The 19,835-nt window shown below is 42.2% G+C and overlaps 1 protein-coding gene across 2 annotated transcripts in view; it reads left to right on the top strand.

Moving 5' to 3' along the window:
• The window catches only part of TBXAS1 (thromboxane A synthase 1), a 244,347-nt gene that overhangs the window by 61,793 nt on the left and 162,719 nt on the right, over positions 1–19,835 (top strand). For both annotated transcript variants that reach the window (XM_026119805.2, XM_064513928.1), the window contains one exon: positions 4,716–4,809. In XM_026119805.2, coding sequence (XP_025975590.1) covers positions 4,716–4,809 — 94 coding nt within the window. The remainder of the gene's footprint in view (positions 1–4,715; positions 4,810–19,835) is intronic.

Genomic DNA, 19,835 nt, shown 5'->3' with positions numbered 1-19,835 from the left:
CACAAAGACTCCTTCCTGTCTTCCTCTTAACAAAACTGAAGTGTCTGAGGTTTTATCTGTTAGGTTTTGTAACAGTCTGATCTCTTATTTTGCTATTGGAAGCTCACAGAGTGGTACCCTGCTTAAGGGTAATGGAAGTAGATTAGAAAGCTTAGATTTATTTTCACCCTTTTCCTTTCATCTTTGCCCTATGTGTCTTTTACATCTGTTGAATTAATGAATAAAGCTTCCAGCTGACCAATGCTCATTCAGCCCTTACTATGGTGTCCCCCAGTCCAGGATGTATTGCAGACTCTAGAGCCCTGCTTACAAAAAATACAGCCTTTTAGGTATTTTACCATAAAATACATTTCAGAGAGATTGTATTTGTCTCAAAGCCGAGTCAGAAGTACAGGTCATTTGGGGTTAAGGATTCATTTGGGGAGGAGGGATGGGAACAACCCAAACATGCAAGCAGGTGTGAAGGTAAGAGGAGTGGATGTACTCAGACCAAAGAATGTATCTATTCAAATATCCTTTCTCTGACAGTGGCATCAGGTGCCATTGCCAAAAAGGAGGCAGACATACAAGAATATTTTTTTTTCCCTAATACCTCCTCTGAGTTGCTGGGAGCCTGCAGCTTATCAGCTTCCTAAAACAAAGGCTGCATTTTTGAACTTGATATTCTCGGTGGGTTTTCCTGTCATTAACTCTTTAAAATTCTGGTATACACAACATCCTGTGGCAAGGAGTTCCAAAGTTAGAATAATGATTATGGGAACAAGTGCTTCATTTTCCATCACACCACCTGCATACTTACTAGTGTATTTTTTAGAAATGATAGTACTCTTAATTTATCTTCTTTATGCCATGCAGGATCTTAAACTTGGAAAAAGAAGTGACTGCAGAGGGATAAGACAGATGTATTTAAGATTATAGTCTGTTTGCAGAAGTCGTTCCGTATCTTTGGTCATCTTGGTCACCACCGCAGTATCTCTTCTATTTCTAGATCCTTTGAGATGTGGCATCAGAACTGCATGTGGTATTTAAGAAGAAAAATGCAATTGCATGTTTTCAAGCAATAATCAAAACTGTGTATAGCTTTGGACTTTTTTTTTCCCCTTTCCTTTTCCCAGTAAATACTCCTCAGCCTAGGAAAAGGTCAGCAGTTTTTTTGCATTTGACTTGTCTCTTCTATTTGCTAGGCCATTGGCTGGGCTTCAACCGTCAGCAAACACAGACAGGCACAGCATTATATAGCTGGAAGCTCTGGAGGTCTGATAAAGATTAATTTTTGTGATAAATTAACGCAGAAGTGCAGTAAGTAGCAGAGTGAGAAAAAACTCTTCCTGCTAGTAATACGGCAGACTCAAAACTGTTTCATTTAGTTGTACAGCTTCTCCAGATGAATGTGTCATGACTGTGCACAAGACAGCCTTGCCCATGATCACTCTTCTAGCCCACCTTTCCTTTCTGGTGACAAAACCTGGGGTCTGGTTTCCCAGTATAGTTAGCACACAGCTATGCAAGTCACTGGCAAAGCGAGTGCCAGGGTTGTGCTGAATCACAGAAATTAGCCTATTCTAGTTATCAGTTGCTTCTGGCTAAAAAGGCAAAGGTTTGTGCCACAAAGCTGTCGGATTCATACACTGCTGATGTTTGCAGTGTTATATGCAGGACTGAATTGCTGCTTCCTTTTCAAAAAAAAAAAAAAAGTTGAGGATAACCTGAAACATTGCAGGTGGGGGAACCCAAAACTCTTAGAATATGTTTAAGATTGCAAAACATAAGCTGTTACATCAGTAATGGCCAAAGTCAAGATTACCTGTGAAATGTAAGATCTACCTTCTTTTGCACACGCAGCACAAGTCTTTAAGCACTTGCATACTGTTTTCCTTTCTGCAAAACTGCAGATATTTCAACAATAGCAGAAATATTGTGGATCACAGAGTAGAGCTATATGAGTATACTGATGAGATTTTTTTTTTTTCCTGCTGGCCCTGCCTTTGGTTGTCATATTTCAGCATGTAGTGTGACTACACTGCTTCTCTGTTTCCCATCTTATTGTAAACCATGTTTCCCTGCCTTTTGAAAACCTACTTCAAACGTAACCGCGTAAAAAGCATCAGAGAAAATTCTGTGTTTAGAGGAAAAAGAAAAGCAAATCCTCAGTTGTATGGAGCTGCCATGAATGTTCAGAAGCTGACAGAGATGAGCTACTAATCTAAGGACAAATAGGTTTTCGGAGTCTACATGTGGTTCTGGTCTTGTGAAACTGGGTGCTGAGCACTGCACTCATTAGTTTTGTTGTCCTTATTTAAATATTTGGTTATCATCATTTACTTTGAGTGGTATAGTATTCTTATATTTGTATTTCCATTTGCAGTACATGAAGATCAGGAGTCTACAGTGTGTCCAGTCCACAGCAAAATCTGTAGTTAACTGTAGCTCAATCTGGTGTTTTGCAATCTGTCCTGTTTTTATACAGTAAAAACATGAAAGATAAAATGCTGCAAAACTGACTGTTCTTCACTGAGAGAAGAACAGTCATCTTTTCCACTGTTTACATACAGAAGATGGGGACTTTGCTGTGACACAAAGACACTTTAGGCAGATTTCAAACAGCAGCAAAAAACCTCCCTCTCTTTGGGGGAAGAAAATGTATCGTGTAGGCTGTTTGTTGTTTTTAAGTTAAAACATTTTTTTCCCAAGGGTATTAGCTGTTTCAGTAAAAATCTCGTATTTTTTAAAGCAGTTAAATAACCAAAAAGTCAATAATATATATAAAATGTATAATAAATGTTGACTTATGCACCTTTTTTCCACAGTACCTTGTCATACTAAAATAGTGCTCTTGCATATACTAAAGACACATGGTTTTTATTCAGACTTTGTGTTCCTGAAGGTTTGTATTGTCACATAGAAAGAACATTGTTGCTATTTAAAAATGATCAAATCTGTATCTTCTGACTGTAATTTTTGTAAAATACCTTCACAGAAGAAAACCCTTTAATAGGTGCTGTGTTGCAGGAAATTTTCGCAAGAAACCACAGTACCCAAAGCTACTAACTAGATACTTAAGTCCCATTCTGTTTTGCTGGTCATGTGAGATTTAATCTGTGCTATTTCATATATTTCATTTGCCAGCATCCCTTTTTTTTCCCTGCTAGAAGAAAGGACCATTTTCTGTTACCAACTGTTCTTTTCTCTCCCCCATCCTCCCTGCCCCCCGGACTCGGGAATTGTTTGTCTGTTAGGATAAGCCACAATATTTCTGCCAGCATCATGGAGGGTATTTTAAATGAGGCACGTGTAGGTTGTTGGACCTGGAGAAGGAGAGTGCCCAAGCCATAGCAATGGATGAGTGTACTCCTCTGAGCCAGCAGGGCTGTAAACTGGGATTAAGGGGAGTCAACTCATCGGGATCTGAGTGAATGGATTCTGGCTATGACTAAACAATCACATAATTCAGGGCAATAAGAGTAACTCGAGAGATGGAAACAGTTGGTATCGTGCCCCCTATGTTTATACTCTGTGCAGTTCAGGCTTTTTATTTGGGGCTAGATTTAATTTAATCCCTGGGACCAAACGGGTCCAAGCTGTGGTTCAAAGTAAAGATGTTCTGGGGTTCAGCGCTGTTGGGAGGGACTGCTCGATAGTTCACAACTGTGTTGCCCTGGCAAGAGCTGGGGGTTTAGAGCAGAGCTTCAAGTTTAATTTCCTCCCAGAGCGAGGGTGGTTTGCAGGTACCAAAATGGCCCAAGAATGGAACAGTCATGCAAAAAGTGGGGACACCTGGGGCAGTGCTTCAAAACTAGGCTCTTTCTCTGAGCCCAAGTGCTAATATAGGCATAGCGTTTATTAATCGTAATGGTCTTTTGCTCTGGTCCTTACGGCGATAGTGTTCAGCATGACAGTATTTGGTATTATTGTGTCTCTGGCTGAACACAACTGTTGCCGTTTGCTCTTGCCCTTTCATGTTTCACTAGCTTAAGGCCACTAACTTAAATCAATTCTTCATGTGAAGAAAGGGAAAAGAAAATAAAAAGGGTTTTGGGGTTGTTTTGTAACTCTTTCAATATTGTCCTTGTCAACATGCCTCAGTTTCATCTGAAACAAAGGATGCATGAAGCTTTTCAGCCTGGGTTTTGTTTCTCTGTATTTTTATCTTTGTTTAATTTGCTGACTGGCAGCTGGAAGATCACTTAATCAGCATATCTGGCCCCAAATACCAGGCTTGACTTGAAAATTCTGACAGTGTGTTGGCGCAGGCACAACTGAGACTAGTTTGAATTCTTGTTCTGTGATCTGTATAGGTAGTGGTGATGGAAGAAGAAGAAAATAATAGTCTGAAGATCTGTATTGTTCTTTTCCCAACTGCATCACAATAGTCAAAACCCAAACACATGTGTTGATCTCACTGTAGCTTCATGTAACTTTTGCTTTACACAACCCTCTGTGGGTCTCTCTATTTCCATTGTCCAAGTTTGCAGGCCTGTATTTGAGTCTCTTTATTCTGCTGCCCCCTCTGAAGCACCAGTGCATTGTATTTATTTCCATGACCAAGAAGCTGCTGAGAGCAATGTCACCACATTGGCTGTTTTGTCTGTCCCACTCAGAGAGCATCTTTTCCCACCCTGAATCTGCAGAGTCTATCTGAACCAATTACTCTGAAAAGTCATGTCATGACAAGGCCCAGAATTAACTTACTGCCTTATTTTTTTTCTTTTTTGCAGGTACTCCACCTCTGCATTCTCCAGACTAGCCAAAGTAGGGATCCGACATCCTCCACCTCTTCCTTTCATTGGAAATCTGCTCTTTTTTCAGGAGGTAAGAAACGTTTTTGTTGGTACCTATCCAAAATGATGGGAAGAGTGGGTAGGAGGTGGGAGGAATTGAAGGGAATCCTATGCTTCGATAGTACCATCTCAAGAAGTATCTGTCTGTGGAAAGAACACTCACCTTTTGTAGTGACTCGGTAGAAATAGTTTTGTACAACAAGCACTAATTTTGGGAGGAAATCAACTTGAGGGAAAGAAAATGTGTAAGCTTCTGCAGTTAATTACTTGAGCTTTTCCAGGAAAGTTCATGCCCTTGTTGAAACAAACTTAGTTATGTGAATAGAGCTGATTATGTTAGCTAGCCCCAACTGGTTTGTGCTGAGGTGGTTTTGGCTCATAGTACCTTTTTGTTTGTGTTTTTGCTGATCATACACATTTATTTTATAAGCCTGTAAAGTTGCTTGCTCCTACCTGGTAACTGGAATTAGATACCGCTGAACACTATTGCTCTGTGCCACAAGTGTTACTGTCTTAGACTGGGGAGAGGGGGGAAGTATTGGGAATCCTGCATGAGATTTCTTTCCCTTACTCTTCTCCCCCTCTCCTTGTCATTAAGTCTGTTAATGCTTTTCCTTTCTTCTTAACTACTCTGTTTCAGTAATGTTTTTGTGAGTCCAAGCTCTGTGAATAATGAGGACCTGCCAGTTCTCTGGTTGGACTCTTAAAGTAAAATAAAAATTCCCTCTTTCAAGTGCATAGTCATCAACATCCATCCCGAGATTTGAATTATTAATGAGAATGTAGTGCCTCTTGCCTTTGTCTTCATGGTGATTGTTCTGTCAATATCTGACTCCTTATTTGATAAAACCCATTTAAATACCATTTTTACATGTGCATCTGACTTCATTCGGAGGATAGCATAAAAAGTAGACTTGATCCTCCCTTGCTCCATTTGAACTGGAAACGAAGGATGACTTTAACACACACGCATTATCACACGCACACACACGATACTGTTTATGTGGCGTACAGACCTGTTCACCCTCACTGTTCTGGTTTAAATTCAGCTGGATGCTGTGAAATCACTCATTCTGTGGCTCTTTGACAAAATCCCGTTATAATTAGTAACCTGCTAACGCTTGCTGTATGAAAAGCTGCCTGGAAGTTATTCTGATATGTTGTAGATAGACTTGCTCTGTACTGCTGTGTGAGGGGAAAGTTTCTGCAAGTCATTTTCTGTGATCTATTAGTCAAATTTCATTACCAAAGTTGTGTTCATCAAAGAAAATCAGTTTAATTAAATTCACTTAAGCAGTCTAACAAAGAAAAGATAGACCTAAATTTTACTAAATTTTAGTATAAATAATATAAATGTGGTTGTAAAATTATATGTTGGAGTACCAAGATATGAGAATTTGCGATAGGATTTTTAAACAGAGTCAAGTGATTTAAAAACATGAGCTCTACCAGGTTGTATCTCCAGCACTGCAGCATTTCTCTTGTCCCACCGCTGTTGAGTGGGAACAGGCAGGCGTGAGTCCGGCCCCTTTGTAATTCTTCTCTCTCCCCTTACACATTTTGCCATATTTCCAGGATCTGCTCCTGTGGCTGCTTTCTTAGAAACAGTGCCCAGAGCAATGCACTGGTAATCAGAGGGCTGCTTTTATGTTGCATGCTATTCTCCGGTAGTGCATTTTCATGTACACAGGTGCTCTCACTGCAGTGAGTAGAGGACAGCTTCCCCGTTCCCAAGAGGGGACAACCAAAGGCTGTATGTCACTGCCTAGGGGCTGGGATAGGTTTTATGGACCTAACTGCAAGCAGCACAGCTGTGTGTGAGCCGCAGCTCCTTGGGGGCTGGGGTTAGTTTTTTGTAGGAAGTAATAAAATGCTGGTACTTTCTACCACTGCATCCAAAATGTTAAAAAGTTCCTGCACTTGCATGGGTATGCAACCATATCTTTTCACTGAACTGGCTTTTTAAAGAGCTTTTCTTTTAAATAAGCCAGATCCTCCTTTGCCTACCCAATATTGCCAATGTTATGCACAGAAAAGGCATGAGCCAGGCCCTCACTAAATCATCAGACTAGTGGTTTGCAAGCTATGAAATATTTATTTCAGAGGAGTTCATGAATGGTGGCTAAGAAGAATAAAGTCATCTGTGTTATACAGCAGTCTGCGTATGTGTAATTTCTACATTTCTAGCATTGCATTTGGTCTATAAATCAACACAGGTTGAAAACTCCTGCACTGGAATAAGACTGAGAAGAGGAAGGGAAATCAAAACACTTCAACTTGCCTCCCAGTCCAAGGGGTGTCCTCAACTCATGTTTTTAAGCCTTCCTCCTAGAGTATGAATTCTAGAAAAGTAGGGGAAAAATGGAGGAGGAGGGGAGTCCCTCTGACATAATTAAATAAATCCAGGACCTGGGGATTTAAGACAAAACATCAAATATCAAAAGCTCTGGATAAAATTGTAGGAGTAAACAGTATTTTTGACTCTTAATGGGATAAATTCAAGGATTTAGTTGCCTTCTCCCTTACTTACGTGGGAGAAATCGGTTCTAGTGAAGTTAGTGAAAGTTCCAGTTCTACTTCACCCTACAGATGAATGGAATAACGGGCCTTATCTTCCTTTTTGCCGTTATTATTCTGTAAGCGTGCCTGAAGGTGAATGGACAATGCCAACAGGAGTGCTGGGGTGTGTGTGTCATGTTTTGTTTTGTTTTTAAATTTTCAAATGTATTTTAAATGAGAAAATTCATGCTTTCTCCATGAGATTTTTTTGAAAGAAAAGTTAGTTATTTTCATAAAGCAAATGTAGCGACTGAGAAATGCTTGAAACAAGTTGCTGTAATACAGCCTCTTGGAGGGAGAGGTGGTGAAAGTTATGAGGTTAAGTGAAATGAAAGGCAAAAGGAAAGCCCTCTCTCTGTCACAGAGAAGTAGACTTTAACGGCTGACTTGGGGAAAACAAAGTTGTTTTACTGTAAGTTGCCCTTTCTCTCTCAAGAACAATAAAGGCAGATAATCGCACCCTGAAAGTAAAACATATCCATGTTAATCGGCTTATCTTCAAAATGAGAAGATACCAAATTATTGCAGTTCTGCAGCTGGGAAATTATCCAAGTCCAAGATATTAGATTAAAAATTCTGCTGTTGCATGAGAGCAATTTGTGGTGGGTATGTCTGTAAGAGTAAACATGATTATGCTGTTTTTAAAAACAAACAAACAAAAAAAAGCAGCATGTTCAATTTTCCCAGTAACTGAGCGGATTTGCAACAGACGGACCACTATTTTGCTAGAAAATCCTGACTGTACCCCCACCGCTGCACATACTGCATTTTTTCTAGAAATCTGTGGAAAAACATTGGGTTTGCTTGAGATAGCAGCATAACGGTATACGCAGGGCGGCCTCTCTCATGTGCGGCTGCCGTGGCCTTCAGAGCTGCGGGTTGCTGAAAAAACTAAACAAAGCTCTCCTATTAATCCACGGGCCGATGGTTCGATTATGTGGCCGATGCACTGAAAGCGGAGAGCGCCTGCACTGCCCTTCCTCCTGGGGAGCCCCAGCGAGCACTCGACCTGCTGCAGTGCCTGTGCCCTGCTCGCTCCTTGTTTCCCATCCCTTCCCTGGAAGAGGCAGTGATGCGCTTTGGTTACTGCTTGGCCTCCTGGAGAGCAGAGCCAGGTGGCTCTTGGGGCTCACCGCCCCGCTGTTTGGGGGACAGCAGGGTACATGGGCTCGACTGCCCCGTTTTTGTTGGGTGGAGTAGGCAGGATGCACCGTTGCGCCCTGTGTGCAGTTGGGCGATGCCTTTTGGGCCCTTATAGCATCACGGTTGTGTGTTGCTTTCCTCCCGTTGCTCCTAACAAGTTCCAGTGATGCTCTTGACTGGCTGCATGCTTGTGTCGCTGCCTTGCATTTTAATGCAAAACGTGGCTCTCTTCAGCCCCTGTCAGCCAGGACAGGATACTCTTTGTTTATTCCTGTCTGGCCTACTTGTAGTTCCTGGGCTACCCCGAAGCGGCCCGTTGCTGCTGAATGGCAGTGGGGGCTGTATGGGCGCTTTGTCCTGCTTTCAGTTTGAGATCTGGCTGGGCTGCGTCGTTTTACGGCTGTTGGGGGGGTTGGGGGAGCGCAGGGAGGAAGCCAAGAGCAAACATGATCTTTTTCCACTACACATCTGCCAAAAGCATCTTTTGACTTGGAGGTAAAGAAAAATAAAACACAGAGTCCTGGCAGTAACAAAATTAACCCCATGTCTAATTTTTCATCCCGGAAAGCAGCAGATCGGTGCAGAGAGAGGCTGCAGCGCTTAGTGTTATGGCATTTAGTGACACAGCATGGAAACCCAAACAAGGCTGGAGAGAGGCAAATGGTGAGGAGGGCAAGGGGGAAGGGAAGAAGAGGAGCTTGCAGATAGGCTGTGGACCTGGATTTAATTACAAGAATAACATGGCTTGCACTGACAGCAAAAGCCTGGATATGGTTTTGTGTTGCTTTACACAGATAAACAAGAGAGGACTGGGTTAGGGAGTGTGTGCTTTGCCACTTCATAGCTCTCTGCATGGAAGCAGAAAGGACAGCCATGGCATCACGAGCCAGCCTTGCTTCATCTCCTCCAGTTGGCTGAGCACATCCACTGTGGGCTGCTGATTGTCTCTGCAAGCCTCACAGGGTGCTTCAGGTCTTCTGCTAAGTCCTAGCAAAATTCCTCTCGAGTTAGAGGCCTGTCCATACGTTCATGTCAAATGAAATGCACGCATGCAGTGTAGATCTAACCTAGCCATTTTACAGTAGGCAATATGACAGAAAACCTGGGATGAGCTGTGTTTTTTACATGTATGGTCCTATGTCTATAAATCTAGTCTCTCTCCTCCTTGAAAACGTGCACCTTTCTAGTTTCAGTTGAAACTCTGTGCCATCTTCTTTGACCAGATGTTAGAGTTGTCAGATGCACTGGCGAAGTCGGTGCAGTATCTGTTTGTAGCAACCTAATGTAGGAAATCCAGATATTGCAATTAACTGATTCCCACTTTGCTAATTGTCATTTGCAGGCTTCAGCCTGGACTTCTGGCGTCTCAGAAGAGTCAGGCTGTGGCTCATCCCAGCTACTCCCCTGAGCCTGTGATAGCAGGTTTAGCCTGCCTCTGGGGAAGGAGTGTGTATGCTGCAGGCTCTGTGGAAAGTTGTCTGTAAAGACGCAATGTCAGCTTTTCACACTCAATATTTCTGTTAGCTGTGTTCACAACATATCCCTGGATGTGATTTTAATGGGTTTGCTTGAAATAACCTTTGTGGAAGCTAGAGCCAGTATTACAATGTACGAAGCAACAGACAAGTCTTATGTGACAGAAAAGAGGGAAATGACCAGGCTTCTTTACTGGTAGTGGTGACTCAAGCTATGAAGGTGGTAATGGTCGTGACAGATGTTTTTGCTATTTTGACATATGATGTTTTTCTTTGGGAGAAGAAACAGGTCTCCACTGTCTCTTTTATACTCAGAGAAGTAGCTCATCACCTGTGCACCTTCTGTCCTTTCAATTCATATATCCATTTTTCTGTATATTGCTGAAAAGGTCTGGATGGATATTTCCAGTAGGCCTGGGCAGTTGCCTCTAGAAGAAGGAGACTTCATTGATGAGCAGCATCATGGTTTTGGTATTCTTTAAGACAAGCTTTGGCAGTTCCTTTTGACATACTTTATGCTAGCTTTATTAAACATTGCGTGAAGTTAGGAGTCAATGGTTGAAGCAGTTGCTAACTGTATGTGAAGGGCTTTACCTGTTAAGTGGAAAGGAAAGGAGATGTTTTCCATGGCAGCACAGCAAGCGAGAACAGAGATTCTCTGATCATACTCTCAGCTTTCCATAGACTCCCAATGTGATTTTGTGCAAGTCTAACTAGAGCAAAGGTTTCTAATTGGGGGGTAAGCAAATCCCCTTCTTTGCTTCACCTGGACTTCTTTTTACCCACCTGCAAGATGGTTAGCAAAAACAGTGTTCTGGAATAGGTAGCTCTTTCAGATTATGGTGAAAGACTGAGCAATGCCTAGTGTTTCTCTGGGGCCTTTCCCCTGTAGATTAAGGGAGGCTGGTGTTGCTATTGTCTTCAATAGACGGGCATTTTGGAGGCTGGAGGGAGGTTAAATGACTTGGCAACAGACGCACAGCAATAGGGTTGTGAATAGAGTAAGTGAAGCAGATGAGCGAGGTGGATCCCTGAGATAATGGTGCTGAAGGACACTTCGCTGTTGTTCTGCTCTACCTTAGGCCAAAATGACTGAAATCATTGCTCTTGGATAGCTTTTTGGTGACAACTGAGAAATGGTTACCCAATATCCATCAGAGTAGGGGTGTGCATCATTAAAATAACACCTGGCTCCTGAGAGTGATGTAGGGGAAGCTTGCCATGTGTTGTGCCTTTTGGAGGCTATATTCAGATGTTCATCACAGCAAATCCCAGAGGGTGATCTGTAGCCTACCCTTCAAGCAGTAAGTACCGCTGAACTAAAGCCATCTCTGGCATGACGTGTAGCAATGTTGAGCAGCAAACAGCCATGTTACACAATGGCTGGGATAAAGGAACGAAGATAATGTACAGCTGTTGGGATAAAAGAATGAAGATTATGTACAGTTGCAATGGTGGTAGAATACACATAGACCTAGTGTAATCATTCAAACTGGAATTTATCTTGGGCTCTATAATTAGCCCCTGTGATCATGCGAAGGAGTAGGATTCCCACAAGAAGTAGGGACCCTCACCTTGAAGAGCAACACAATAATGTTATGACTAAATGAGAAGAGTCAAGTAGCGGTGGTAATGAATGTAAATGGCTTCTACAGCAGGGCTTGAAAGAGTAAGAATCTTTCTTAGGAATCATTGTGTTCTGTTAAGTTTTGGCTGTATTCACATCAGCATGACACTGGCCTGGAGAGAATAGCATTGGATTAAATACAATCTTTTAGTCCATAGAATTAAAAAAGAAAGCAATAGACAGGCCCAGGGCTGCAATGAATAAGAGAAGTTTCTTTGTTTTAAATGAAATTGTAACTTGTTCACATTACTTTTAAATCTGGAGTTTAGTAGCATCATATGCTGCTCCCCTTATTGCAATGTGCAGAAATCCACATTCAGAAAACCAGCTCTTCTGTGTCAGCCACATCAATACTTACAATAATAGCCAGGTATCAGTTGTAATACTAAAATTGTAGCTAGCTCAGATTGGTTGTTGAGAACAGTCGTTATCCATGAGCCAACAAATTTAGCTGAGTCTTAACTTCATTAGCAATGTCTAAATGCATTAGCCATATGCTCTTCAGCATATGGGTAAATACGTACCAATTTATTTTCATTAGGGTTTTCTTACAAGTGCTGCTAACCCAAGCTCCACTAGAAATGTTTACAGCATGACATGTCTCTTCAAATAAAAAGCTGGCCTTTTGTAAAGCAAGTCATACTGAAAGGGTGGCAAACAAGATACTTCCCGCCCGCCCTTTCCCAAAGCAGGGAGGTACAGCTGCTGTATAGATTTAATCCACTACAGTTAGTTGATCTCAGTTTTTGCAAAGCTTTATATTAAAATGAATAATAGAGGGCTTTGGAGACCTGCCTGTTCAAGCATGTGCCATCAAATCCCTGGTATTCATTGTCTGCCGCCTACAGTGCGCTTGTGTGGCATTAACTCCTTGTGCTTTTATCTGAATAAACCAAGCTCAGGACCCACTTGGTTCTTCTCCCTTCCAACGCCCCCTTCACACCCTGAGCAGGAAGTAGAGTTGAAATATAACTTTACCTAAGAGGAACTGAGTGTGAAACTGAGTCTTAGTCATGGTCCTTAGCCCAGTGGAGAGGGTACTGGGGAGGGTGTTTTGAGTTTGCAGAACAGGCCTCAGGACAGAACTGGACAGAGCTGTGCAAACCTAAGTAGCTGTGCACAGGGTGCAGATGTGAAGCAGCTGCTGCAAGCTCAGGCTCTGCTTGTTTTGTGAGAAATAGTTGGAATGGTGTTACTTTCTGGAGTGCTTTTTTTAAAATACGCAATATGATATGAAAATATCAGTTGCATAGTCACACAGAAGTGTAAGAAAGGACTGATCTTGTCTGAGGGATGCAAAACTCAAAGGTAATCCTAATTCTGCCATAATCAGAGACCTCTACATATGCCTGAATATAGACAATAATGCAAAACCAGAATCAACCAGAGTTGGGCTCAAACAAGGTTTATTTGAGAGCCAACCATAAAAACAAAAAAATTTCAACCAGAAGTCTGAACAAACCTGTTTGCTGCTTTAAAAATATACATTTCAAATTGCAGTTAGTTTTTCCTTCTGATGTCACCATGCAATGTAGTGGAGTGACTGATCTTGTACTTTTTTTTTTTTTAAATTATTTTTTGCTATTAGCCTTTTTTTTCCTACTTCTATTTTGAAACTTTTAGATAGTCCATCAATTTTAGAGCATTTGTAATGCAGAGGGAAATGTGAAAAAGTGAAATATTTTAACTTTTGGAAGTCGTACTGTCGCAGTTTTAAATATTCAGGTAGAAAAAACAACCCACTCACTGAACATTGGTCATTTTCTTTCACCCTACGACAAGAAGAATGAAAACTACCAAAAAGAAAATAATCACGAATGATGACTTTTCTGTCGTTTTTGTGCATTATATCTGATGACCTGCTTCAATTCTGGGGGTATTCCAAGCTGTTAATTCCTCATAGGTAGCATGAGGCCAGAGGTGATTTAAGTAGAGTTACTGAAGGCTGGGCTAGAGGAGTCAGAAGAAGTCATATGTGTTGATGAGTTAAGAAATGTAAGTATTCTCTGAGTAGGTTAGTCCAAACACCATGATTGTATTCCACTCAAGCAAGGGGAAGAAGATATGCAGCGAGAGTAGGGGTTGGAGGCTGGTGCCCTTTGGGCAAGCAGAGCAAAAAGAGGGATAGGGCAGCCCAAAGTTTTTGTTGATGGGAGGCTCTGTTTGCTTTTTTGCCTGTAGATTGAGAGGAAATAGCAGGTGATAAGTCCAGGATAGGACATGACACTTTTTGGCTCGACAGGGTAGTCTAGGAAATAAGGTTCAAAGAGATATGAACAAGCAGTTAGTGAATGATTTTTGTCAGGGATACAGCTTGCAAAGGGATGAACAAGTCTGCTTTGATCAGGTAGTTTGCCAGAACATGTAAAGTGTTGTAAAAAGCACGTGGCAAGGCAGCCGAAGGGTAGCATTTGAGTTATCCTTCCTTGTGTTGCAGATTTGAGGATATTCTTGGTCAGGAATACCTTGTAGCCAAGGTGTGTTGGAAGAGGTTCTTTATCACCCAGAAGAAGGAAATTGGAATGCTTTGGGGGAAAAAGCTGCAATGGGTGACCTTATACCAAGGTCTCCATTTTAATAAAAAGTCCCATATAGTTCATGACGGATAGAATGAGGGACCGTGCAAGTATCTTGTAGTTATATTTGTGTTTATATTTTTCACTATTTTTTTCCCCCCCCGATGCCCCAGGGAGCCATCTGAGAGTCCTCATAAATGCGAGATTTCATTTTCTAATGCTATTTCATTTCCCGGATGGAGGACCTGCCATGAGAAGACCAGACCTCAAATTATAATAGCCCTATAAATAACTCCCTCAGGCAAAAGGAAAAAGAAAGCCTTTGAAAGACAACCACAAATACAAACATGGAGGTGTTTGGTTCTTGCAGAGCCAGACTAAGCAGCTCTAATTAAGACATCATTTATTTAGTGTAAAGTTTTTGGGGGTTTCCCTGTTGTTTATCTCTTTGCTATATTTACTTAAAGCTCTATATCACTGAAGTCCTCTGAGATCTTTTGCTTGAGTTTATTTTTCTGTAGTGTTTGGTGCTTTGTGGCCTGTCTTTGGAGCCTACTAGAAAATGGAGTTTCCAGGTAAAATTAAAAACAATCAGACAAACTGACTAAAACAAATACAATCATGAATCAAATAAGAATAGTCCGAAAATGCACCTTTTTTCTTTCTGGAGGCAATCGTTACTTCAGGAGACCCAGGCTGTGTGCCTTGTTTCCATTGGAAATCTGTACAGAGTTGGCATGTTGACTAGAGTAAAAATGTTCCTGAGAAATCAGCCTGTTTTGTGCAAACCCCTGAGCAGCTCCCGGCTCCCTGCACACAGCGCTGTCACGAGGCTGCAAAGGGAGCCCTGAGCCTGTGGGGCAGGAGGGCTGGCCGTGTATCCGCCCACCCGCCGTCTCGGATCTGCCTTTCCTCATAGCGATGAGCAAAGTGCTTCAGGTGAAGCTGTATTTAGGGATCATGGCAGGAGGTTTGCAAGAGCCTTTTGCATCTTGGTGTGACCCATGCAAGGGCTGAAGATGATGGTGATCTTCTCCATTCCCCCTAAACCTGTGTTGTATATACAATCTCGCCTTTCTGACTTTTCTTTGTAGGACCCTAGCACTTTCCTAGAACAGCCTGGGTCAACGCAGCAGCAAAGGAAAGCGGCATGGGCAAAGCTGAGCTCCAGGAGGGGTCCTGCTGCATGGAGACAGGATCCTCCTGTGGCTGGGCCCCTCTCTGCTACCTGTGAGCTCTTAACCTCCAGCAGCAAAGTTCAGTCTCTGTGTTGCAGGGGTAATACTGAGCTTTCTCATGGGCACTTTGAGACTTAATTCATTAAATAATAAAATAAAAAGGGAGGACAGAAAGAACTGTAATCTTGGACTAGAAGATGATATACAGCAATTGCAGAGTATATCTAAGCAAAGTGTGGTGAGCCTCAACCTTTGCAGCAGGACACTGATTACTAGTCTTAGTCTTCTAGCACTGAAATGAAGAGGGTCTCTCTGATACTAGGTTCCTCTCACTATGAGTAAGAGTGGTAAAAACAGACCTGTAGCCAATATACCGGAGGTGCTGTCTATCTGTTATTGAGACAAATTGCTTAGGAATGTAATTATATCATTCCTGTTCCCAAAATTGGTATCTCCTGACTGACCACAGCTAAATGAGTTTTTATTTCTGCAGAGTTTCCGGGTCGTTGCATGATAATGCATTGTGGTGGCCAACATGCAGTCAGCGGTTTGAAACAAATGAAGTTTTTCTTTATATTGGAAACAATGTGTGTTAAGCAATACTCTGCTGTGCTGATGAACTAGCAGATGGTGTCCTTTAAGGCTGTGCATGTGACAGTGGCCTCTTTGAATGAGTAGCATACCTACTTGTCTAACCCCCATCCGGCAGAAATACCCTTTATAAAAGTAAACAAGGCGGAAAGGCACACAACCATATGCATGTACTTATCTTACATACTGAAGCGCCTGCCCATATAGCGATTCAGAGCCATTTGGATAAAAGCGGCATCATGTAGAAATCTGATGGGAGAGAATGGCCCACACGATTCAGAGCAAGGAGCGCAAAAGTGGCTTATAACGCATCCCCGTCTCTATTGGGGTTAGTGGCAATGTAGCAGTCTTACAGGGGGTGGGATGTGAAATGTGAATTCCTAACTCTATTGCTTATTCCTTGGGCCAGAAGGACCAGATGTGTTGCATAGGCAACATATTTAATCTGTGAATGATCATTCTTGATGGATCCCCTCCAGCCAGTCCAAAATTACAGTACTGGCCTCCAGCCCACTTCAGGTAGAAAGACAAGACCACCCAATGTGGTGCCTGTAGGGAAGGGAGAAGGAGGAAATATTACTATTAATAATCTTGTATTTTATTCAAGGTGATGTACACAGTATGGCCGAAATGCTCATATACTGGTGCCTAACCCAAGGCAGCTAAAACAACACTTTGGCCCCTAAGGGCATAACCCTGTGATTCTCACAGAAGTATAACAGGCTTTGTGACTTTCAAATGGTGCTATAACCCCTTTTCTCTTGCTTAGATACACAGTCTAGCATGCCATGCTTGTGAACTTTGGTGTGAGTACAAACCAGGCTGACAAAACACGGTCAGCTCTGGGACTGGGAGGAAGGCAATTAACCACAGTACAGCCCTATAGGAGGGGGAAAAAAATCTGAAAATCCTCCTATGGACAATTATGGCAAATATGTTTAAAAAGACTTGGAGACCCTACACAGTAAAGGGCCCTGCTATTCCTAGGACAGGTAACAGGCTAAAACAAGGTTGTCAAAATTAAAGCTTCTCAATATACTGTATTATTGCCTGCAAAGATCTGGCTGAGACTCTGGTTCTTGTAGACTAACTAGTGGCGAAAACCAGGAGCAGTCACTTTCTTCTCACTGGCTGCAGAGGCAGCTCTGGAAGCAGGGGAAGATGGGACACATTCTTCTAGTTTTATGGATAAGGAAGCTGAGGACTGTGGCTGTAGCAGTTGTGCTTCCCAGCTCCTTGCTACCGATGGCAAAATGCCTGCTATCTTTGCTGGACATGGGTGCAGCTAGTAATCGACTAGTCCAAGCTTGCACAAAACAAGGCTGCGGCAAGGCAGAGAGCTGCCTTCGCATCCAATGGCCTCTGGCCCAGTGCCTCGATCGCTGCCTTCCTCTAGTTGCTGCAGGATAAGTTTGTATTACGTGGAGGAGGATAATGCCTCAAAACATCCCCGCTGGAATAAATAAGCATCGTAAGTTGAGAGTTCAAACACAGCTTGCTTTTCTGCTGCTTCTGTAGTTAGCCTGGCTAACTAGTTTGTCTTAGGAGAAATATGAATAAGTGTTAAATTCATGTTTAAAAGATTGCCCCTCTTCAGAGAAATTTGTTATCGTTTTGCTCATTTTCAGCAAGAAAAACTTGCTTTTGCAGCAGAGACTTTGACATTAAGTGTCTTGATAGAATAATAGGCATGAGATGGATTGCGATCTATTGCCTCAAGACTTTGCCAGTCGTAAACTAAAATCAGTTAATGCATTGAGTTAAATCTTGCTATATTGTGAAATGTGCTAGTAGTATTAAAAAAATCAATCCAGAAAATATATTGATTATATTATCTCCATAGCAACAAACAATAATGGGATAATGTTAGCTTAATAATTGTGCTTTGTGAAAACCTTTCAGAATAATTACTGCATTGTGGTCTTTTCACAATGTGGAATGTAATAACGTTTCTTCCTTGACTGCAGTCACCATCAGCACTGCGTCAAGAGATGCTGTTTTTGTGTGCATGCATATGTATCCATGGGTAATTTTGCTCCGGGTGAAGCAATTTAGCAGACTATTTTGGGATCCATTTTTAAATGGTCAAGACCACAAATTGGCAATTGTTTTCTATGTGGTTTATTCCCCCCCTCACCTCCTCTGACAGCACTACTGTAAAAAGAGGCCGTTAACATTCTTTCTCCTGCCTCTTTCTTTACAAGGCACAAAGAGATTTTGGTGTGTAACAAAACTCAGTGTCCAACTAGTGTGTTAAGGATTTGGGGGAGAGAGGAGCTCTGCTCTAAAGAGAGTGCTTCAAAGCTGTTCCTTTAAATGAATTTAATTTACCATTCTGTGGAAATAAGCTGTTCCACAGGAGCTGAGATAGCTGTATGTATTTTGGAGGATCTGATTCCCTTTGGGATCCTGTATTGCCATATAATTAACCTGAGGTTGTGTGAAAATATATATAATATATATATACACACACACATATATACTTGTATGTATAAATGTGTGAGTATAATATTTTTAGCTTGAAATTTTAGCAAGAGTTGGATAGATATTTACAGTCTACATCTGGGTCTTGCTTTTACTTTTTCTTGCAAATCAACCCTGTAGTTTTGCTCTTGAACCAAAAAGAGGTGTTGACCCAAGTCTATGATGGAGAGGACAGAAGTGGCTTTCACACCATCCTTTTTACATGTAATCTTTGGAGTGGTCAAAGAACCAGTTTAATACCTGAAGTTAAAGCTGTCCTGTCTCTAACTGTGAAAGCCCTCGTGGCCTAGCTATGGACCAGGAGCACATTCAACTTCTGCTTATGGCATTTTTCCTGACACACCTTTTATGCAAGGCCTCGGTTTAGAGAGCAGCCAGCAAAGCGCTGGCTGCTGCCAGGTCTCACGTCAGCAGGGCATTCCCCTGTTTTGGTTGGATGCCCCAGCATCCCCAGCACAGTTCCTCTATGTCTCAGGGCATGAGTGGATGCCAGGTTCTCCTATGTTCACTTCTCCAGTCCTTTTAAGCTGCATTTCTTAACGCTGCATTGTATTGCTTTGATTCTGTGCTTCTGGCCAGAATTTGTCATTCAAAGGGCCCATACTTTGGGTTTTTACAGTCTTTTCAGACAAGGCTTCCCTTTTCCTTGAGGAGTCCAAAGGAGAAAGTCCCTGCCTTGGAAATACTGTTTAACAATACAGGACCATCCTGGAGCCAGCAATGTCCAAACTCTCGACTCAGTGGGTGGTGGCACTTTGCTGCCGTATGTGGCAAGACTGTAGTACAGTGCAAGCTTATGGCAGTCCAAGTCTTAAATTTGAGATGACTTCTTCATAAGAAGTCTCCTGCTGCCATTTCCCTCTACAATCCCTCCCAGTTACTGCTTTGTGGGGAGGGTGTGATGGGAGAGTTCAGTTTTCTGCCTCAGGCAGTACCTACTTTCAGTAAGTAGCCCAGTTGTCTAGGAACATCATTAATTCACAGGGAGAAGGGAGAAGCCATGGTTCCTTGTGCCAAGGCACCTACTTTTGTATAGTTGTTGTGCTGAATTGGCACACCAAGCCTCAATCTTCTCTTCTAGGTGCAGATGAGTGCAGTTGCAAAATGGCAGCTAAGTACATCAACTGCTCTGGAAAATATCTGGTATTTACAGGTGTATAACTGTTCATTTAAAAAAAAATTAGGAAAGGCCTTAGTGGGTTGACAGGATGCTTTTCCTGATGCTGTTGTAGAAGCCAGCCCTCGCTGATGATCTAGAAACAGAAATGAATGACTGATGTGAGCCAATTCAGTCCCCACCCCCAAACCCAACCTGTTCCGTCTACGCAGTTGTCACACTTGAAGCTGCAACTGTGCTTTTGCTTGGCACTTTCTGTGCTCACTTTGAATGCTGTCCAGTGGCTTTGCTGATCCCTAGTGTGATCCCAAATTCTCATTCCCCTCTAGGCTCCCTTTCAGTTTCCTTGTGCTACCTCAGCTCCTCC

The sequence above is a fragment of the Dromaius novaehollandiae genome, chromosome 1, assembly GCF_036370855.1.
Source record: "Dromaius novaehollandiae isolate bDroNov1 chromosome 1, bDroNov1.hap1, whole genome shotgun sequence".
Taxonomy (NCBI): Eukaryota; Metazoa; Chordata; class Aves; order Casuariiformes; family Dromaiidae; genus Dromaius; species Dromaius novaehollandiae.
Note: the sequence above shows the minus strand (reverse complement) of the source record. Positions and strands in the feature narration are given on the sequence as shown.